At 35.1% G+C, this 19,447-nt stretch overlaps 1 protein-coding gene across 2 annotated transcripts; it reads right to left on the bottom strand.

Annotated features, from left to right (window-relative positions):
• Positions 1-1,596: 1,596 nt before the first annotated feature.
• LOC123554320 (uncharacterized) lies at positions 1,597-18,973 on the bottom strand. Of its 2 annotated transcripts, none has more exons than XM_045344393.2 (13): positions 18,866-18,973; positions 18,489-18,533; positions 17,456-17,535; positions 15,813-15,881; positions 14,970-15,088; positions 13,853-13,975; positions 12,933-12,974; positions 11,562-11,672; positions 10,995-11,123; positions 10,222-10,336; positions 8,557-8,699; positions 2,379-2,498; positions 1,597-1,751 (listed from the first exon to the last, which is right to left on the bottom strand). In XM_045344393.2, exons 5-13 carry the CDS (start codon positions 14,998-15,000, stop codon positions 1,627-1,629), a joined length of 939 nt encoding a protein of 312 aa, XP_045200328.2. In that variant the 5' UTR covers positions 15,001-15,088; positions 15,813-15,881; positions 17,456-17,535; positions 18,489-18,533; positions 18,866-18,973; the 3' UTR covers positions 1,597-1,626. The 2 variants fall into 2 exon arrangements, with proteins under 2 accessions (XP_045200328.2, XP_045200329.2); XM_045344394.2 differs by having other exon boundaries at positions 2,379-2,489.
• Between the last annotated feature and the right edge of the window lie 474 nt (positions 18,974-19,447).

Below are 19,447 nucleotides of genomic sequence, written 5' to 3'. Positions count from 1 at the left end.
TCCTTTTTATCTTTTAAACGATAACCTTGCAAAATATTACTTTGAGGAAAAATGTTCTGACTCGGCGAAACTCATCGAAATATCAATGTATATCTGGTACTAACCCTTACTTATTAAAGAGCTTTTCGGTATAAAATTTTTAAATAGCCAGGGGAGCTAACTTTGATATAAAATGTCCAAAACCGGCCACATTCTGAACCATATCAAGACAAAATACTAAAGATCTGAACCTTATTTAGAGTATTTGCAATTGTATACATACCCCTTGTAAATGTTTGTTTTTTGTAGATACATGTTTATATATACAACAAATATGTTTTAACTATTAAATGATAAAACTAACACCTCTTGTATGCTACATGAAAATGAGATGAGATTTGTAAACATATGAATACACATCAGTTCTTGACTACAGTGCAAAGGCCCTCGAGAACTGAAAATTAATAAAAGTTCAAACACAAATCGAGGGATTGGAAAGTCCCGATTTTTACTGTGGCATTCGTGTCATTTCCAATCCGTCACATTGTAAGAGGCGATCAATATTCCCCTCTCATTTTTAAGTTTGTTTACGATTATATTCTTTTGAAATGGCAATGAAATTCATGGCTTATCCTACATTTGCATGACAGCAAAAAATGATTTCACATATCCAAGCTATTCAAATTGTCGATTATTTTGCCCGTTCCTTTTTGGTCTTAGTTACAGGATTCTGTCCTACAATCGTAAGTGGTCATCTGTTGTGCTTGTTTTGTGTTTAGCGCCGTTTTTTTTTCAATAGTAATGTAATGGCACGAAATCAACCTGGCCAGTGTTCCTAGATTATTGCCAGTACTAGCCTATTTACTGCAAGTAACCAATTTCTCCACATGAATTAGAGATGGTAGATGAATGGTTTCAGATACATTGTCTTCTATCAAATCGTCATGGACAACATATGCCTCGTCCTAGAATTGAACTCGTGACCTTGCGGTCCGTTGTGCTTGCACTTACCTGGTTTTTTAATTCAGGGATTTACGGGAAGTACTTTTTTTCGGGACTAGTTATAACGTCTCCCTCTGTGGAAATGGAGCTTTGAAATTCTAATGTATTTCTAATCATTTTAATTTCATGGATGACACTTACAGATGAATTTTGATGAAAAAAAATCAAAATATACAATGCAATCTTAAACATTAAAATGTTCGTATGACTTTCGAATTCTTTAAAGTCATTATATAGTATCAATAACTGAATCCACTATATCAAATGAAATAGCCGAAAATTAATGAAAACCCTCGTCATTGAATAGGTGGATCAAACATAAGTTCTTTGCGGCCTATATTGGGTGCGCTTTACATAATACACAGAAGTTCAAGGGAGAACAAATGTATCATATACTTATTGAACTGTTCAACGGTTAATCAGCTTAGAAAAACGTTCAACGTGACATCTTTCTAAGCTCAACATTCATTTAATTCGTATATCAGTTTAAACATTTAAATCTATGTTCATTTAACCCATATTAGCCATAGACGTTAAAGCAGAAAAAGTGTCTAAGCACACAAAGAAATCAATCGACATATTATCTAAAATAAGGGGTTTATAAGTAAGACAAGATAGTGTATCAGTTTATTGTAACCTTTTTCACTATTTACATAGACCGCAAGTCTTCTTGCAGTTAAACCTTGCCCACCCAGGAAAGTCCTTGCAAGCTATTCTCAATTCATACGCGTCACAGTAAGTTAGCTTGTCAACACATGGTGCCGTGTAGCCTGTATGGCAAAATAGTATAACTTTTATTTTTACGTCTTAAGCTGAAGCTGTATGGATGAAATAATAACTGATAATGTTCTTTAACAGTACAAAAGAGTTAGTATACTTTAAGTAACATTTACAGCGGTATTTTTTTAAAGTTCTAAAGCCTGTTTATGTGTAATGAATTTGTAAGAATTTTAACAGTTCATGTTTGATAACATACACGTGCATTTAAAGGGATGACTAAATGAATTGCTCCGGATAGAGAATACATTTAGTTTTAAATCACAGGACTATCACATCCTCACCCCCCCAACGTTTAAGTAGATAGTTAAACTATGCGCGTAGTGGCCTCCTTGGCCGAGTGGTTAAGGTAGCTGATTTCGAATCACACCCTCCTGACCGCTGTGAGATCTCTACCATATTAGGAAACCACCAAGCAGGTATACGGAAGATCAGTTGTTATACCAAGGTACAAGCCGTTGCCTGAAATATTGCAAAGATACACCTTGCGTCTACCTCTGCCACCAAAGCTCAAGAACGTCAACACCATATTTTCGAAATTGCTGTCGGCATGACTAAAATCCAATAAAACAACAAACTATGCGCATATGTTAAAACTTCTCGGCCAATTATGTACGTACCACAATAGCCACATCTGAGGGGACAGTGAGCACGTGCCCATGGCTCATAAATTCCTCTGCAGACGACCTCCTCATAGTATTCACATCCTGGAATCATGTCTTGACAATCGCCTGTGTAAGCTTTTATAACGAAAATCAAAATTATTTAAGTACTGACTGACATTGACCAATTCATAATAATAACCTAGCATGGCTTTTTCTAGCCTGGGAAGCCGTTGATAATATTCGTACTTTGCCAGAAGAAATCATACCTAATATCTATGTAAGAGAGATAATCTTTTATTATTGTGACATGTGTATAGTATTGATATATACATATAAAGCAATATAAATTGTAAACACCCGACCCAACGGGCCTATATGTCACCTATAAGAACTATTTAACAATATTTCACGGATGCACACACAAAAAGAATAAATAATGAACATGGATATTTCAAAGTTAAAGTGATCAAATAATTGTTAGTGAGCTATTGTACGTCATTTATATATATTTGATACAATAATGTAGAGATGTCAGTCAAAGAAAGCATAGTATAAATGTTATTGTCTGTATGTCTTTGCAAAGTCATAATTATGATTTACACAAAAATATATAAGTATTTAGATCTAGTAACATGATATCATGCTATTTCATCTTCTTAATATATGAAATAATAAACATGGGAACATAACAAGAATATGTAAATGCATTTCATAATTTTGTTATCTGAAGTGTTTCAAAACAGGTTCTTTCTACAATATTACAGAATAAGTCTTATGTATAAATCATGCTACTTATATAGCACGCTTTTTCTTATCATGAAAGCTCTAACAACAAATTTTGCGCTTTTCCTTGGGTAGTTGTTTATCAAATATTTGAACTTATCATCATGGTTAATATATTCTACACTTGTTATAATGTCTTTAAACATTTTGCTTCTGGTAGCATCATATAACGGACATACTAGAAAGAAGTGTCTCTCATCTTCGATTTCACCACTATTACATACAACACATAGTCTTTCATTTGCGGGTTCTCCAACATATCGGCCAGTCTCTACTCTTAGTGGAAGAATTCCACACCTGAATTTGGCAAACATGGATCTCTCGTGTCTTTTTAAGTCTAATGACAGATAATTTTCACATCTAAATTCAGTTTTAAATGTTATATATGTTCTTAATTTCGACATGTTTTGACAATCTTGTGCCCAAATGGAGGAAAAGTACTCGTTCATTTTATCACGCGTAATATTCATATTTACCGCTGTCTGATTATTATAATGAGACATTAAATTGACATTGGATAATATCGTTTTTATTTCCGAACACCAGGTATTTGTATTGACTGATCTATAATCCGCCATGAATACACGCTTGGTTAGCCGTGAATGGTCAAGTTTAACTAAACGATTCCAGTACCGTATTATTATTAACCACCGTCTGTACCTGCTTGGTAGCCACCCAGTGTCACCAATAAGTGCTAAAGTTGGTGTAAATCTGTGAACACCCAGAAAATACCGCATTGCACGATTATGAATAGTGTCGGCTGATTGGTATTGTTTAAATCCCCAAATTGAAGCACAGTAGTCTGAAACTGATGTTACACATGAGAAGTAGAGTTTCTGATAAGTATTAAAACCACACTGTTTCAGATTATGGATTTTTGATATCATGCCCCCAAGAGCTCGACCTGCACTTTTTGACAGCAGCTCACAGTTATATCTAAAATCTTGCTTTTCGTGCATCAATACACCTAAGTATTTATATCTGTCGACTATTTCTAAGGTGTTAATCCCTAAAGTAAATTCGAAAGCGGCATTTTCTGAAATGTACAACTTTTGATTTATCAGTGTTCACTAGGACACGCCATCTTTTGCACCAAGAATGCATTTTAGTTAACATCCGTTGTAGATCTTGTTCTGATTTTGCAATAAAAACGATATCGTCTGCATATAGAAGCATGGATACCGATGTATTACCGACATTGATTCCAAGGTCAAGGTCACTTATTTCTTTCACAAGGTCATTCACGAAAATTGAGAATATTGTCGGGGACAAGTTATCTCCCTGTTTTACGCCCGTTTTACACTGGAACCACTCAGTAAGTTTTCCATTTATTCTTATACAACATATAGATTTGCTGTAGATGTTTTTAATAGACTGGTATACTTTTCCATCAATTCCATTTAGGAGGAGTTTGTAGAGCATCATATCTCTGTCGATGAAATCGAAACATTTACGTAGATCAATGAAGGCTGTAAATACAGAGTTATTGTTCCTGATTATACTGTCAAGCGTGAAAACATGGTCCTCACAGGATCTGTCTGACCTGAAGCCATTTTGTTCATCAGCTAAAAGCTCATTGTCGTTCAAATACTTTGTAATTCTTTTATTAAGAAATGAACTATACAGTTTGCTTAAGCACGATAATAAACTTATTCCCCTGTAATTTAGGGGTAATCTGGAATCACTGTTAGGGTCTTTCAAGATGGGGCAAATGACTGATTTTCTCCACAGCGAAGGGATAATTCCAGTATCGAAGATTAACTGAAATAACTGTTGAAGGACACATAGTTGGGCAACGCAAGTATAAAGTTCTCTCAACATATAAAGCATCCAAGCATAATAAGAATACTAGATAGATGACATTAAACACACATCGCTTATAAGCCAATCACGGATATAATTTAACAATATCCTTTACCCTTCCTTCATAATATCCAAACTGAAGTTACACACTTTCAAAATAACACGCAGAAACGGCAAGTCCAAACTTGTGTATCAACTTAACATAAACTACAAAAAAGCATGTAATCCATGCATCACGCACAACTAACCATAAAATTTAAATATACACATCATAGTAAGATTTCTTTCATAAAAAATTAAAATAGAGTTGCAATTAAATTTTAATCTGCTTTCCAAAGTATTATATAAATTTGAATGAACTGCGCAAAGCTATTATTCATGAACAAAAGACAGACGGTCAGTGTTTTTACAAGAGATGTCACTTTTAGACAGTCTGAAATATACACAATTTCGTGCCAAATACTAGATTCAAACCAATCTGTAATTCGACAAAACAAATATATCTGGTCAAATTAATTATTCAAATAACGTAAATCCGAAAATTTGCATACCGATGATTGCTAAAATAGTAAAAGATAAACACACTCAGCTACGGACTCGTGCTGGGTGCGGTGCTGGGTTTGGGGTGGTGAATCTTTTCCACATGCGACATACATATACTGTCCTCATAACATAGATTTATGATTAATCATATTGTAAAAAGAATTGTAAACAATAGATGGTTACGTTTTACGAAATATATCCTGTTTGTTCTCTGTAAATTAGATTTGCTATGTACCGCTGTTTAAAATGTATTACTATATATATACCTCATGTTTGTATCATGTATGATGCATTGAGTGAATAAATTTGATTTGATTTGATTTGACACTTATAACTATTGGGAATTTCAGAACAGCATAAGGTATCGCATCTATTCCGCAGGCAGATTTTGATTTTGCACTCATAACAATAGTTGATATCTCACTGAGCGTAATATTCTGGTTTAACTGAGCATTCGCTGTATACAAAGGGTCTAACATGTTTAGTTCCAGTAACTGTTTATGTGTTTTGCTTCGATCGAAAAATTCCTCATCGAAGTTACTGTTTTCCTCGTGATTATACAACTTTTCAAAGTCATTTTTCCACCGCTCAAAAACCAATGTTTCGTCTGATACAGTATGTCCGTGTTCATTTACGATCTGTATAGGTATTGATTTATTTTGCCGTGGGCCCAGCCGTCGTATCTTGTCCCAGAAGTCTCGCGGATTAGTAGAAGACATATCCTCAATGTCCATTGCCACTGCTGTTCTGTACTGGCGTTCCGTCGTGTGTAATGTTTTATCAAACAAGTTTCTAGCGGCAATGTACTGCTCACGCAATGTAGTTTTTATGTGTCTATTGCCTTTGCACCGTAAAAATGAATTCTCTTTTGCTCTCATATCATTCCACAGGTTAGCCAGGTTTTCGTCCCAGTAGGGTTTCCTGTGTTTGTATTTCTTTCTTGTTCTCGTCGAAGAGTTATATTTTGGAATATAATTATTCATTTCTGTGATAATACAATTGCACAGCTTTTCATTAATAGTATCGATGTCTAACTGTGTTTCCCTACTTATTTCTATACTTGAGATGATATTTGTAAGAGCTATTCTCGTTAATTCACTGCTCATGAAGTCTTGCAGTATTCCATTCAAATTGTATCTAGGTGGTTTAATCTCTTGATCGCTGTTGCCGCTACAATGGTTTTCTTGTGCGTACCTTGTCAATTTAAATTCCGTTATAACAATGGTATGTATTAAAGATCCCACATAATTTGCGCTAATTAGTTTTAATTGGCATTCATCGAGTGTCAATTTGCACGTAGAAAAAAGTTAGCAATTGTCAAACTAGATTCGCAGGCTAGGCTTTGCCCTATGAAGCAAGTATTCGACTGGACCAGGCCAGTCTGGAGAAGCCCATAGTTTATAATGACTGCAGTTGATAAATTTAAGAACCATAAATGCATCATGAGTGTGAGAGTATGTCATTTTGACCTGGTTTGTTTTCTCATTCGGTACACTGAAAAAAATGTCATCTAAATTTCACTTTTGGGAATAAGTCTGATGTAACTGAAATGTCAGATAATCATAACAACTGGCTTTCTGCTTAACTTAAGGTTAATTGCTATAAATTTATCTGCATAATGTAGTATGTGCATTTACTGGCGTTAATTGATCTACATACATGAAGTATCGACATATTACTAGCATCTGTCAGAATACTTTGACATAAACTGGTACATTAAACAAGACCATTTTGTTTAAAATACAGCGTTTATTTTGTTGATGAAAACTGTCATGAATTTTAAACTCAAAGTTTACTAAGTGTCGTTTATGCATATTTTCCTATCTTGCAACATTTATGCAACAAAAGGACAAAACTATACATAGATACAAGTTGTTCATAAATTTGCGCGAGAATAAAAATTCGGCCCTGGTGCAGCATTCGGGAAAAAACATGCATTGACAACATGTGAATTGCCTTTTCCAACGATTTTTCTCTCGTTAATACATGCCAAGATACAGTTAAGAAAGCATTTGTTTATGCAAGAATAGAATATTATCAATGAGAAACAAACGCTACAAAGAGACTATGATGGACAAAAACTAGACATAGCTAAAAGCTGTTCATTTGCGCGAGAATACGGCACAGCATTTGAAAAACATGCATTATTAACAGCACGTGAATTGCCTTTTCCAACACGATTTTTCTGCCGTTAATACATGCCCGGATGCAGTGAAGAAAACATTTGTTTATGCAAGAATAGAATATGCTTGCAAGAAACTCTTCAAGTTGTGTTTTAACAGGAGAAACAAACGTGTTAAAACAAGGAAATCTCGTAGTTTTAAATTAGCTTTTATGTATATATGTGCGTTCCATAGCAAAACTTAAACGTGCTACGGCCCTTTAATGCATAATTAAAAACGTTTGAGATGAACCGAACTCTTATCGGCATTGTATTAATTTTATTCTGTTTTTAAATGTTTATGTTAGAATAGTTTTAAAGCAGGTTTCTTTCCCGTTGTAGCATCTGCAGAACCCTAGGGATATATTGGTGCCCGAGTCAGTCCCAACCACTCTCTCTCGAATTATGCAGATGTTCTAATACGACAAAACATGCGATACACCTACAATGCTCACTGATACACTTACATATCTATAATGCATAATACTTGTTTAATTCAATAAAGCAAAGCTATACGAATTATTGCTATATAGAAATCCTTCATAAAATTGTTTCGAATTAATTTTTACAAGATATAAAAATAATATGACCCACTGCATTAGGAAAACTGAAAAATACTAATGACCGTTAATCCAAAGAATAACAGTAATACAATAAGCACCTAGCATCCTTGTTTTTATGCATTTCATTGAAACTGCACTTCAGTTAAATTTATTGTTAAAATTTGAAATTACATATTGCCCACAGCATATCGCATAATTAGAGATATAGACTATTTGCTCATTATTTCACCATGAACATGCTTTTAACAAAATGCAAAATCAGCACGGCATTTTCTATAGGTAGGTCATCAGTATATGTAGTTCAAAAAAGAGAAAAACGTCAAAAAGTGTCAACACTCACTTGCATTCACACTGCTTGTAACGTTAACAATATTGGTATTGTTGACAATATCCGTTTCGTTTCCACAGTCAAGTTTCGGGCAACAGTCACCAGTTTTCTGTCTGATAGTACACGATGGAGGCAAGCTTGAGTAATGGGGACAGCTGAAGATCAAGTAGATATGCAGTGTAACCATGACATCTCTCTCGTGTGTTAAATTCACAAGGAAAAAGTTAAAACAAAAAAAACTGTCGTTTCCAATGTATCTTTTCAATTTAGATATTAATTTTACTTCGTGACAAACGGATAATCAACAAATTCCAACCGTTTGATTGAACATTTGTGCCTTACAAATAAGAAATAAAATATACCAAACAGTGATTTGTCGTTGAAAAAAAATTCTTTGGAGTTCAAAGGCGAAGGAACTACATCACGAGGGCGCTGCCCTGGTGATATAATAATACGCATCTAAACGACAAATGATAATTTTATTCAAAGGCCAATCACTGTTTGAGATATATTATTTCAATTCTATGAAGTATGAAGCTGACTAGAAGCATACATACACGTATATGTATATTAAACACAATTAAGAATTTAGAATTTCAGCTTTTTATATGCTGGCGGAACACTTCGGTTTAAGTCAGTTGCCCAAACGTTTAGGTCAGTGATATTTCTCAATGTTCTTACTGACATTTACTTAACGGCTTTACACGAGTCTGAAATGGAAATAGGCAATAGAAAAGTTTTCACTCGGTCACTTAATAACCGCTTCAAATTAATATATTGAAGTAGTTTCTATGTTAATGTGTTTTGCACGAAAAGTTACATAAAGCCGTACTGGTGTCCATGTCACTGCATTAACAATAATATCCATACTTAATCTGCCAAATTTATTATAGAATTGTGTACTATTTGATTATATGTTATCTAACAAAACTGTATTGGTATCAGTGTTGCTGCATTGATAGTAATTTATTTATTTATCTTGCAAATTTAATTGTTAATTCTATGCACTAATTACCTACATGTTGTTAAAGAAAGCTGATCATATTTTCACGCATCTTGTCAACGTTAAACTGAACCAAGTGCTTACATATCATGCATAGCGCTGTGTTGCTTGCATTGGCAATTATATCTACACGTATTTTGTCAGTATTAAACTGAACCAAGTACTAACATGTCATTATATATTGCTGTGTTTGTTCCCTATCACTACATAGCGTTGATTTTGTTCCAATGCCTCTGCATTTACAATTATGTCTAATCTTGTTATAGATATAAAGTGAACAATGTACTTACTCGCGCTGTGTTGCTTCCAGTGCCTGGCATTTGAGCAATTATGAATATGTTGCTTTCAGTGCCCGTGAACTGACAATTATATCTACAAGTGTCTTGTTAATGTTGAAGTGAACTGAGTACTTTCAAGTCATTACATAGTGTTACGTTGGTTTCAATGCCTGTACATTGACAATTACGTTACTCTGTGTTGTTTTCAGTGCTTCTGCAATGACACTTACATCTACATTGTCAATGCTAAAGTAAACCACGTACTTACAAGTCAATACACAATGTTACGTTGGTTTCAATGCCTGTACATAGACAATTACGTTACTCTGTGTTGTTTTCAGTGCTTCAGCAGTTACACATCTACACTGTCAATGATAAAGTGAACCACGTACTAACACGTCATTACAGAGCGCTGTGTTGGTGTCAGTGTCAATACATTGGCAGTCATATCTACACGTATTTTGCCAATGGTCATCCAGGTTATATGTCTTGTTTTGATGATAGCAGGTACCTTAGAAAGAACGGATGAATACTACTGATAAAGCATTATAGTAATATGTTTTATGATTTCTTTTCATAAATTGTTTGAAGATCATTCTACTTGTTTGCAATATTTCATCATCAGTTACTTTCTGGTATGCATCGTAGCTCAAATAAACATCGTTCTTTCTGTTTGGTACAACCGAGTCTGAGTGCTTAACCATTACCCTGTTAAATTTCTATAATGTACCATCAACTGTTAAAAGGGGTGCTTACCAAAAAGATACTGACTGAATGGCGAACAGTGCAGATCATGATCAGACTGCACGGTTGTGCAGGCTGATCATGATCTACACTGGTCGCAAAGGCAGAATCGTTCGTGTCCAGCATGGTAAGGGTTAAGATCACTGTCTTCCGATCACTTGTCCCTAACAGCTGCGAGTCTGAAGAATATCTTCGAGACACTTTCCAGTTGACTTGTGAAGACCGGCATTTGTACTCGTATAACAGTCATGAAATTATACCCCGAGGGACATCCAGGTCTTTCTTGACGCGTGAGTAAAGCTTAAGAGTCATCATATGTCATAAATGTTATGTCGTTTTGACTTATAACAAAAAATTAGTAAATGTGAACGTGTCTTTCAGAAACAAACTGACGAATAATATCTGAATGAAGGGGCTTTACTTACCGCTGACTGGAGACTTAACTCCTTGTATTTTGTAACTGCTACTGCTTACGATGACAACACCACCAGGTCGATTACTGGTAGTCGCTCCGCTTTCTGATAATTGACCGGAAGTTGTGACTTCTATGCTATCTGCATTTTAAAATGACAGGAAATGAATTTGTTGTGACTTGTTAGAATGTGAATCCATTCTTTGTTTGCATTTTCTGCATGTTTTTGAATATGTTCAGATTGTTATCAGATACACGACTTGTACTAAGAGACATGCATAAAGGAAGGACAAAAAGTGGTCCCTTAACACAAGTGATACATTAATAAGACATATTTTGTTTTCAACAACGCAAAAAGAAACTGAAAAAGTGGTTTCTTTATGCAAGTGGTCTCTCGAGCAAGTTTGCTTGTATACTGAATTAAAGTACATCATTGATGTGTTTTTGCTGCGGTGCATGAACGCCTTTTTAGGAATATCAAGTATAGCTATTAAGATCTATATATATTATCAGAAAACTGTAAGAAGTATACATGTTCTAGAAGTTGATTACAGTCTGAATAAAAATGATTGCTTCTTACCACAATAGTTACATCTTCGAGCACAGTTATGACGTGCCCAGTTTTCAAAGATTCCCCTGCAGCCAGCATCATCGTATCTATCACAATTAGTCTTTCTATCCTGACAGCTACCTAAATATAGGTACACCATTAATTTGCAAATGCGTGTCAACTTTTCTTATATTACTTACATTGTATGCATTTTGATTTTATTTTATTTATTAATGCTTAAATTCACCGTGTATTTTGTATTTACTTTCGTACAAATAACCAATGGGTCCCTTTATTTGCCAACAGGATGAGTTTCAGTACTGAAGAAAATTTGATCAGTTATTTTATGGAAAGAAGAAAACGAGATGAAAATTATTTTGTGCCGATTTTTATGTGTAAATGTTGTTTTTTTTTTCGTTAAAAATACGCAGATACAGTACATAGCTATCTTTTGAAATACGATAAAACACTGTTTGGCCATCTATATAATTCTGAAGAAAAAAATGACTTTGGATTAAAATTAGATTATTAATATAAAATTATCTAATACACTAATTTTTATTGCAAATACAGTTCCTTATATTTAATTTACCGCCTTGTTTTTAATCTACATTTTTATTATCATATTTCATCTCTGATGACATTTTCCTGAAAATATTATTGCTAACTATAGCTAAAGACATCGTCTTTAAACCAATATAGAATTTCCTCTAAGTCTTTCTGGAGTTATGGCAATTGAATTATTCAAAATTCAAAATTGCGAAAATTGAGTGTGTTCACAGTCTAACATGGGCAGTTCTTAACCAATGTTCACCAGGCTTAGTATAGTCCAAGTAACTCTTGATTTATGGCCACTGAGTTACTGAAAATTGCCAAATGTTTCCGCTTTATAACCTTTATGAAAGTAGTACTTAATCAATGTTCACAAAACTTAGAAAGTCAATTGACATATTATTTTAACCAAGTACGATTGCCAGCCGCATAGTCTTTGTCGCTCTGGAGTTATGGAATTTGACGAAATGAAGTCAAAATTTACAAAATTGAAAAACTAGTCAGATCAGTAAGTATTTAATGTGAAAAGTGATTTATCGTCACGAAAGTAAATTGTACAGACTGGAACTCTTGGTAACATTATTTTTATGTTTTACACATGTATCTGCGTAACTAACTTGCAGAGGGAAACGCTATGTTCAAGACTAGACTGGTTAATTTAGTTAGTCCGATGTAATTATCGCATGATATATAAAAAAACGCCTGAATATTATGGCGGAAATGAATTAGTGCTATGTTAACACTTCCTAAAGTGGAATTAAACATTTCTACAATGTTCACAGATATAACAATAAATGACAGAACTATAATAATCCCTTTAAGGAAGAATTATCAATATGTTGTACATACCTCCACTTGTAACTGCATTCGGTTTTGTCGTTGTTTGAGAATCTGTAAGAAATCTAGGCCTTTATATGCATTTAAGTGATAACAACAGTCATATTTGCTAGTTAATATCTCGATAAATATTTCTCAAACACGATCTATATACTTAGCCTAAAACGACGGGTTTTACTTGTTAAAATAACTCATGGATATCCCATCAGATACCTTTTACTGGTATAGAATTCCAAAGAATGACCTTTGATATGCCTGCAACATCGTATACAACTGAACTAAGGTAACTTTAATACAAGGTTAGCTTTTTGTAAAAGTTAGTCAGAGGTCCGTTTATTATGTAAATGAGCAACATAAATGAGACTGAAGAACTGTGAAGTGCATATACTTGTATACCTTCGTCCAGTTACGCAAACAGAAATCAACTTTCATTTAGAAACCGTCTATATGGTTTATATATTGTAAGCTGGTTCTCAGCTTGCCAATGCATTTTCAGTTGCTCGCATAGAAAGCAAGATAAAAATGCCTCTATGGGATTCGAAAGCTCCTGTCATTTTTGTTGTTTTTAAACAAAAATCCTATCGTTATACCGACCCGTCGAGATTGGCTGGAATCATATTTTATTATATACGTTACTCTGGATAGTAACAAAACTGTACAGGATAAAATTATTAGGTAACCAGTGTCAACGATTTTAATACGCTCTCGTGCTGGGAGTATACAACAGCGCGTTTCCTTACAAACTCAAAACTCACAAGTACATTCTTGCTCTGACTTCGGTAAATGTTTTGAGTCAATAAGAACTGTTATGAAAATTAACGATGTTGTCGACATAACTCTAGTATACTTCATTTCTTAGTATCCCAGACCAGTAAATTTAAAAGTGATCATCACTGTTTGAGTTATTAAAAGTTATTGAACAAATGCGTTACCATATCTGCATAAGCCACAGAACGCTGGACAAAGTTCATGAGCATGGTCTGAGTCTTGACAAACGCTGAACAGTGATTCTAGTCTTGCACAGTCAATAGTTGGGTCATCAGCGCATACTGACTCTATAATTAAAATATTAAATTAAACATATTAAATTCAGTAAAGATAAACAAAAAACAATGGAAAACAGTTATAAAATGTCTGAAGTGTAGAATTGTATATAAAGTATTGTCAGATGTACCACAGCTGGTGATTTAACATGTAAAAATAGCATCAGAGCAAATACTATCGGAATGTCCTCATAGGTAAGGCATGTAGAGAAAAAATGTTGCAACTCTTACCGTCGAAATATCGTCGAAATATCCTAGCATGTAAGCCATGCAGAGCAACAACTGTTACAACTCTTACGGTCGGAATGTCATCTCAGGCAAGGCATTCAGGCTACAACTCTTACCGTCGGAATATCTACACAGGTAAGGCATGCTGAGCAAAAACTGTTATAACTCTTACCGTCGGAATGTCCACACAGGTAAGGTATGCTGGGCAAAAACTGTTATAACTCTTACCGTCGGAATGTCCACACAGGTAAGGCATGCAAAGGAAAAACTGTTACAACTCTTACCGTCGGAATGTCCACACGTGTAAGGCATGCTGAGCAAAAACTGTTATAACTCTTACCGTCCGAATGCCCAAACAGGTAAGGCATGCAGGCTACACCTCTTACCGTCAGAATGTCCACACAGGTTAGGCATTCTGGGCAAAAACTGTTACAACTCTTACCGTCGGAATGTCTACACAGGTAAGGCATGCAAAGGAAAAACTGTTACAACTTTTACCGTCGGAATGACCACACATGTAAGGCATGCTGAGCAAACACTGTTATAACTCTTACCGTCGGAATGTCTACACAGGTAAGGCATGCAAAGGAAAAACTGTTACAACTCTTACCGTCGGAATGTCCACACAGGTAAGGTATGCTGAGCAAAAACTGTTATAACTTTTACCGTCGGAATGACCACACGGGTAAGGCATGCTGAGCAAAAACTGTTACAACTCTAACCGTCGGAATGTCCACACAGGTAAGGCATGCTGAGCAAAAACTGTTATAAGTCTTACCGTCGGAATGTCTACACAGGTAGGTTGGCATTGCAGAGGTTTGTTGAGCAGCACTCGTGGCATCGTGATACTTGTCTTTTACCAACAAGGCTTCCGAATGAAAATCTGTTTCCACATTTCTGTAAAGCCCGAGAAAATACTAAGCTAGAGGGTTTGTAGAATATCATAATAAGAACATACTATATCTGTCTTGTCAGGACAGCTTATATAGATGCACTTTTACATGTGACTTTAGTTATTTTGAAGTGGCATAATTGTTATTTGAATTGATAAATGTATGTAACGTCGGTTTTCGGTAAGGAAAAGTTTAACCATTTTAATTTCAGTTTATCGATGTTCGCACTTTCGGCAATCTACAAGAACGTTGGTGATGAACAGGTAAAGTTGACACGAGCTAAGTGACAATGCTAAATCGACAAATAGCATATGAGCCGTGCCATGGGAAAATCAACATAGTGGGTGTGCGACCAGCATGGATCCAGACCAGCCTGCGCATCCGCGCAGTCTGGTCAGGATCCATGCTGTTCGCTAACAGTTTCTCCAATTCCAATAGGCTTTAAAAGCTAAAAGCATGGAGCCTGACCAGACTGCGCGGATGCGCAGGCTGGTCTGGATCTATGCTGGTCGCAAAGCCACTATGTTGGTTTTCTCATGGCGCGGCTCATATTATGACTCCTCGGAAGTAGTAATACAAGTAATGTAGATCTAATATGACTATGAACAAACAAAATCAGAACTACAGTCATGCCGTACTTAATTTTTCAAAGGTTCATAGCTACTGAAATAAGAGATCGTTTCGTGTTCATTTCAATGTAACACGAAATATTAATCATATCTGCATACCGTATTCTCAAGACATCCCATGTCGAAGGTGTTCCCGTTTCCTACATTAGACTTTTCAACGTAACAAGACTGAAAGGGAAACAAAATGCCAAAGATAGATTTAGACAGACAATCCTCGATAACAGAGATATCAAATACATTACCTGGAGCAAAAGGTCTCTTGTTTTAGTAACTTCATTGTAGGCAAACTGTAAACTTTTACAGTAGATAGCAAATGTTATTTTCACGTTTTTGTTTGTTTAACCTTAATGGTTCCAGGTTAAACGATCTACATCATTAGTTAATATTCATATTATTAGGTTAGATTTTTTGGTAAGCACATTTTCTTCGTACTGCTAATTACACTGATTAGACGAATTGCTAAACTAAATATCTTACGAGATTCAAGATACATAATGCTAAACCAAGAAGAGGTATCACTATAAGTCACACTGTGAGTGATATAAATTTTATTTATTTATTTGCTTGCGTTTCACCAATAAGCTTAAAAACTCGAAAATTTGTTTGCTTTCCGTAAATATGGAATATATCACACTCGAAGCGGAGCGAGGAAATTTTTACATTTTCATGTTATAAACTGAGAAGACGGACTGCTAACTTAAATAGACGTTCCTCCTATAAACTGAAGAAACCTTCTACTTAATAATCCAGTAGTCAGACGTATATTTAATCTGAAAAAAAAACTATGATAAACTAAAAAGATGTATTGCTTTTTTACCTGTGTAGCTAGTCTGTTAAAGATAAAACAAAATAAAATTTTTGCTAAAGTCTGACACTATTTTTGTATCCAAAATCCACCGATTGCACACAAGCTTCCTAACCCTGGCGCCACTTATTCAGTCCGATCATTGTCGAAAGGAATGGAAATCTCACCATTTAACATCTGACCTAGTTTGGTGAACATTCAAAAATAAAAGAAAGGAGGAAAAGTGCATAAAATACTAAAACCATGTACTTTTTGCCATTTCAGGAGTCACAACTCTGACGCCTTTGGACCGATATGGTAAGTTAAAGTTGTGTGCAAGTTTTGTCAAAATAAAATAAGATATGAACGTGTTATCGTGAACACAAGCTAAATATGGAAGGGCGGACGACAGATAAAGCTTAGCAGGAGCCAAGGGAAGCTAACCATTAGCGGACAAACTGAGCATTAAACTGCATTGCTTTTACCATCAACTGAATTGACGTATTGCTAAACGGAAATAACGAACAGACGGACGATGGACAGATGACGATACTAAAAGCTTCTCTTGAGTTCGCTAGGGTGAGCTAAAACTTCAAATGAAAGTGACAAAGTTATGGCACTGACAAGATTTCTTTTTTAAATGTTTGACCTCGAGTCGTTCATTGGCAGTCTGGCTCATTTACAGACTGGGGAACATAACAGCTAAGATACTTCTACATTCATCTATAAATAACTAAGATTCTGCCCAGATAATAATTCCTAGCCTGCGGGGCGGGGGGGGCGAGGGGGGTGGGGCGTAATGCTAAACTGAAGGGGTGTAATGGAAAACTGAAGAGACCTTTCGAGAAACTGGAGAGACATTCTGAGAAATTGAAGTGACTTTTTGCTAAACTTATGAAAAAGTATAAAGAAAATATGAAAATCATAGGTCAATCACATTTTTGCTTTCACAACAAACCTGGGCTGAGTCACAAGTTGCAACTGTAGTACACTGCTTTACATCAGTAGCATTCTTGCAGATGTAGCATTCTAGAGAATCTGAAAAATATAGTACGTTTTAGAATACACATATATTACATCAGGCTCCAGGTTTTAAAACCAAATAACGTATAAATGGTCTGTCAATTGCTTCAAGTTTATCAGAAGTGGTTGCCATACGGATGAAACTGAAAAAGGCTAAAAATGAAATGATTATTTATACTGTTAACTTGGTCAGATCGACATTGAGAACAAAATTGGATCACCTTGTCTCAAAAGTAAGTTTATTTAATGGCCACTAGTCTCTGCTTTGATATTTTGGTTGTAAGTACATTTTCATATTGTTTTTGTCTCATGTGTTTATCAAATTGAATCAGTGAGAATTTCTACACTTCGTGGATGCGCCAGTTCACGACTAGCAACCAAATAAAATTTACAGGCTAATAGCTTGTCAATGATTTAAAAAAATATGCCAGCTGTAGCATGGAGTCCCGAGACATAACTCCCTTCCATAATACAAGTATGCGCGAGTCAAATTTATGTTGAGTTCTGGAAATCCTGTTTGTTCAGAATCTACAGTATATTAATGAATATTTACATTTCCCCTATTTTTTCCATTGAAAGTTATGACGTTCATTTTATATGAACACCAAATGGAAAGGCGCAAAAATTACGTCAACGCTACTGAGTGATAACGGGTCAGGGAGAACGTTCCTTAGATGACGTCGCAGTTGTTCCGTCTGGTGAACAGAATGGCCGGGAAGCTGAATTTAATGTTAAATGCAACAAATTGTTTGCAGTTTATAATATAATATAGTTTACAAATGGAAAGGAAATATATTGTAAATATAAATATTTTGGTGTTCATGCAAAATGAACGACAGAATAGGATCGGCAAATTAAAAACATGCCTTTCATTTCGCAAGAAAGAATCATTACTGAATTACAAATGACACTAATACTAAATCCGATATGAGTTATTTTTTTTTAGGAAGTAAATTGAAGCAACTTACAGATATTCTCTACGAGCAGGGAAGAGAAAACAAACAATACTGCAACTGAAAATACAAGGTAGATGTTTTTCACAAACTGTTTACCAGCCAGAAACCTAAGTTTAATGAAATTCAAAAAACATTGAATAAAATGTAATATTGCCCCGAGTTTATTTTTAATTACTCCTCATATTAACATATTACATGTATGTTTAAACATGATTAAGTATGCAAAATCAATTACAATGTAGATAAAAGAATGTATATAAGTTAATGAAGAATTAATGAAGTGAACTTAGTCTATCAAATCATGTAGAGGAAATAACTTCGAAAGGTTTTTGTCCGATTCTTAATTGATGTTTTTCTTGTTGCTTAAAATATGTTTCAAAAATACATACTTGCTAAAGTGTTCATCATCCTAGTTCTGGTGCGAAAAGGACGCGTGTTAAAACTGCAAATTCTATTTTCTCACTGTTAATTAGATAAGACTGCAGGTTACTAAACCATGTAAGAGAGTGCACACAAGACATTTAGTACAAAAACACAGCCTACTGACCGAATAGTTTTTGTTTTGTGTTTTTATAGATTTTTGATAGGTTTAACGTCATATCAACACAATTATAGGTCATATAGCGACTTTCCAGCTTTTGATGGTGGAGGAAGACCCCATGTGCCTCTCCGTGCATTGTTTCATCGGATACAACGAACAACCTTCGGTGAGCCAGTTGGATGGCTTCCGCACATGAAGAATTCAACGCTCCGAGCGAGGCTTGAACACACATCGGTGAGGGTCAAATGGTTTGAAGTCAGCGACCTTAACCTTCGACCACGGAGGCCCCTCAACCGAATAAACGGTACTGAACTGTTGTAACGACACTTCTTAGGAGCGAACACCTCTACATAAAGTGAGATACTTCCTGACCCTTAGTTAATTTTTTTAATAACCTCTCCAGCTACCTCTCTCCAGTTGAAGAACCTCT

Source organism: Mercenaria mercenaria, chromosome 7 (genome assembly GCF_021730395.1).
Source record: "Mercenaria mercenaria strain notata chromosome 7, MADL_Memer_1, whole genome shotgun sequence".
Lineage (NCBI taxonomy): Eukaryota > Metazoa > Mollusca > Bivalvia > Venerida > Veneridae > Mercenaria > Mercenaria mercenaria.
This window is presented reverse-complemented; position numbering and strand designations above follow the sequence as displayed.

Coding starts and splice junctions, on each gene's coding strand:
- LOC123554320 (XM_045344393.2), bottom strand. CDS start 15,000: ATGCCAACCTACCTGTGTAGACATTCCGACG. Junction 11,673..12,932: donor GAATGCAGTTACAAGTGGAG/GTATGTACAACA, acceptor ACCTATATTTAG/GTAGCTGTCAGGATAGAAAG. Junction 1,752..2,378: donor CCTCAGATGTGGCTATTGTG/GTACGTACATAA, acceptor TTTGCCATACAG/GCTACACGGCACCATGTGTT.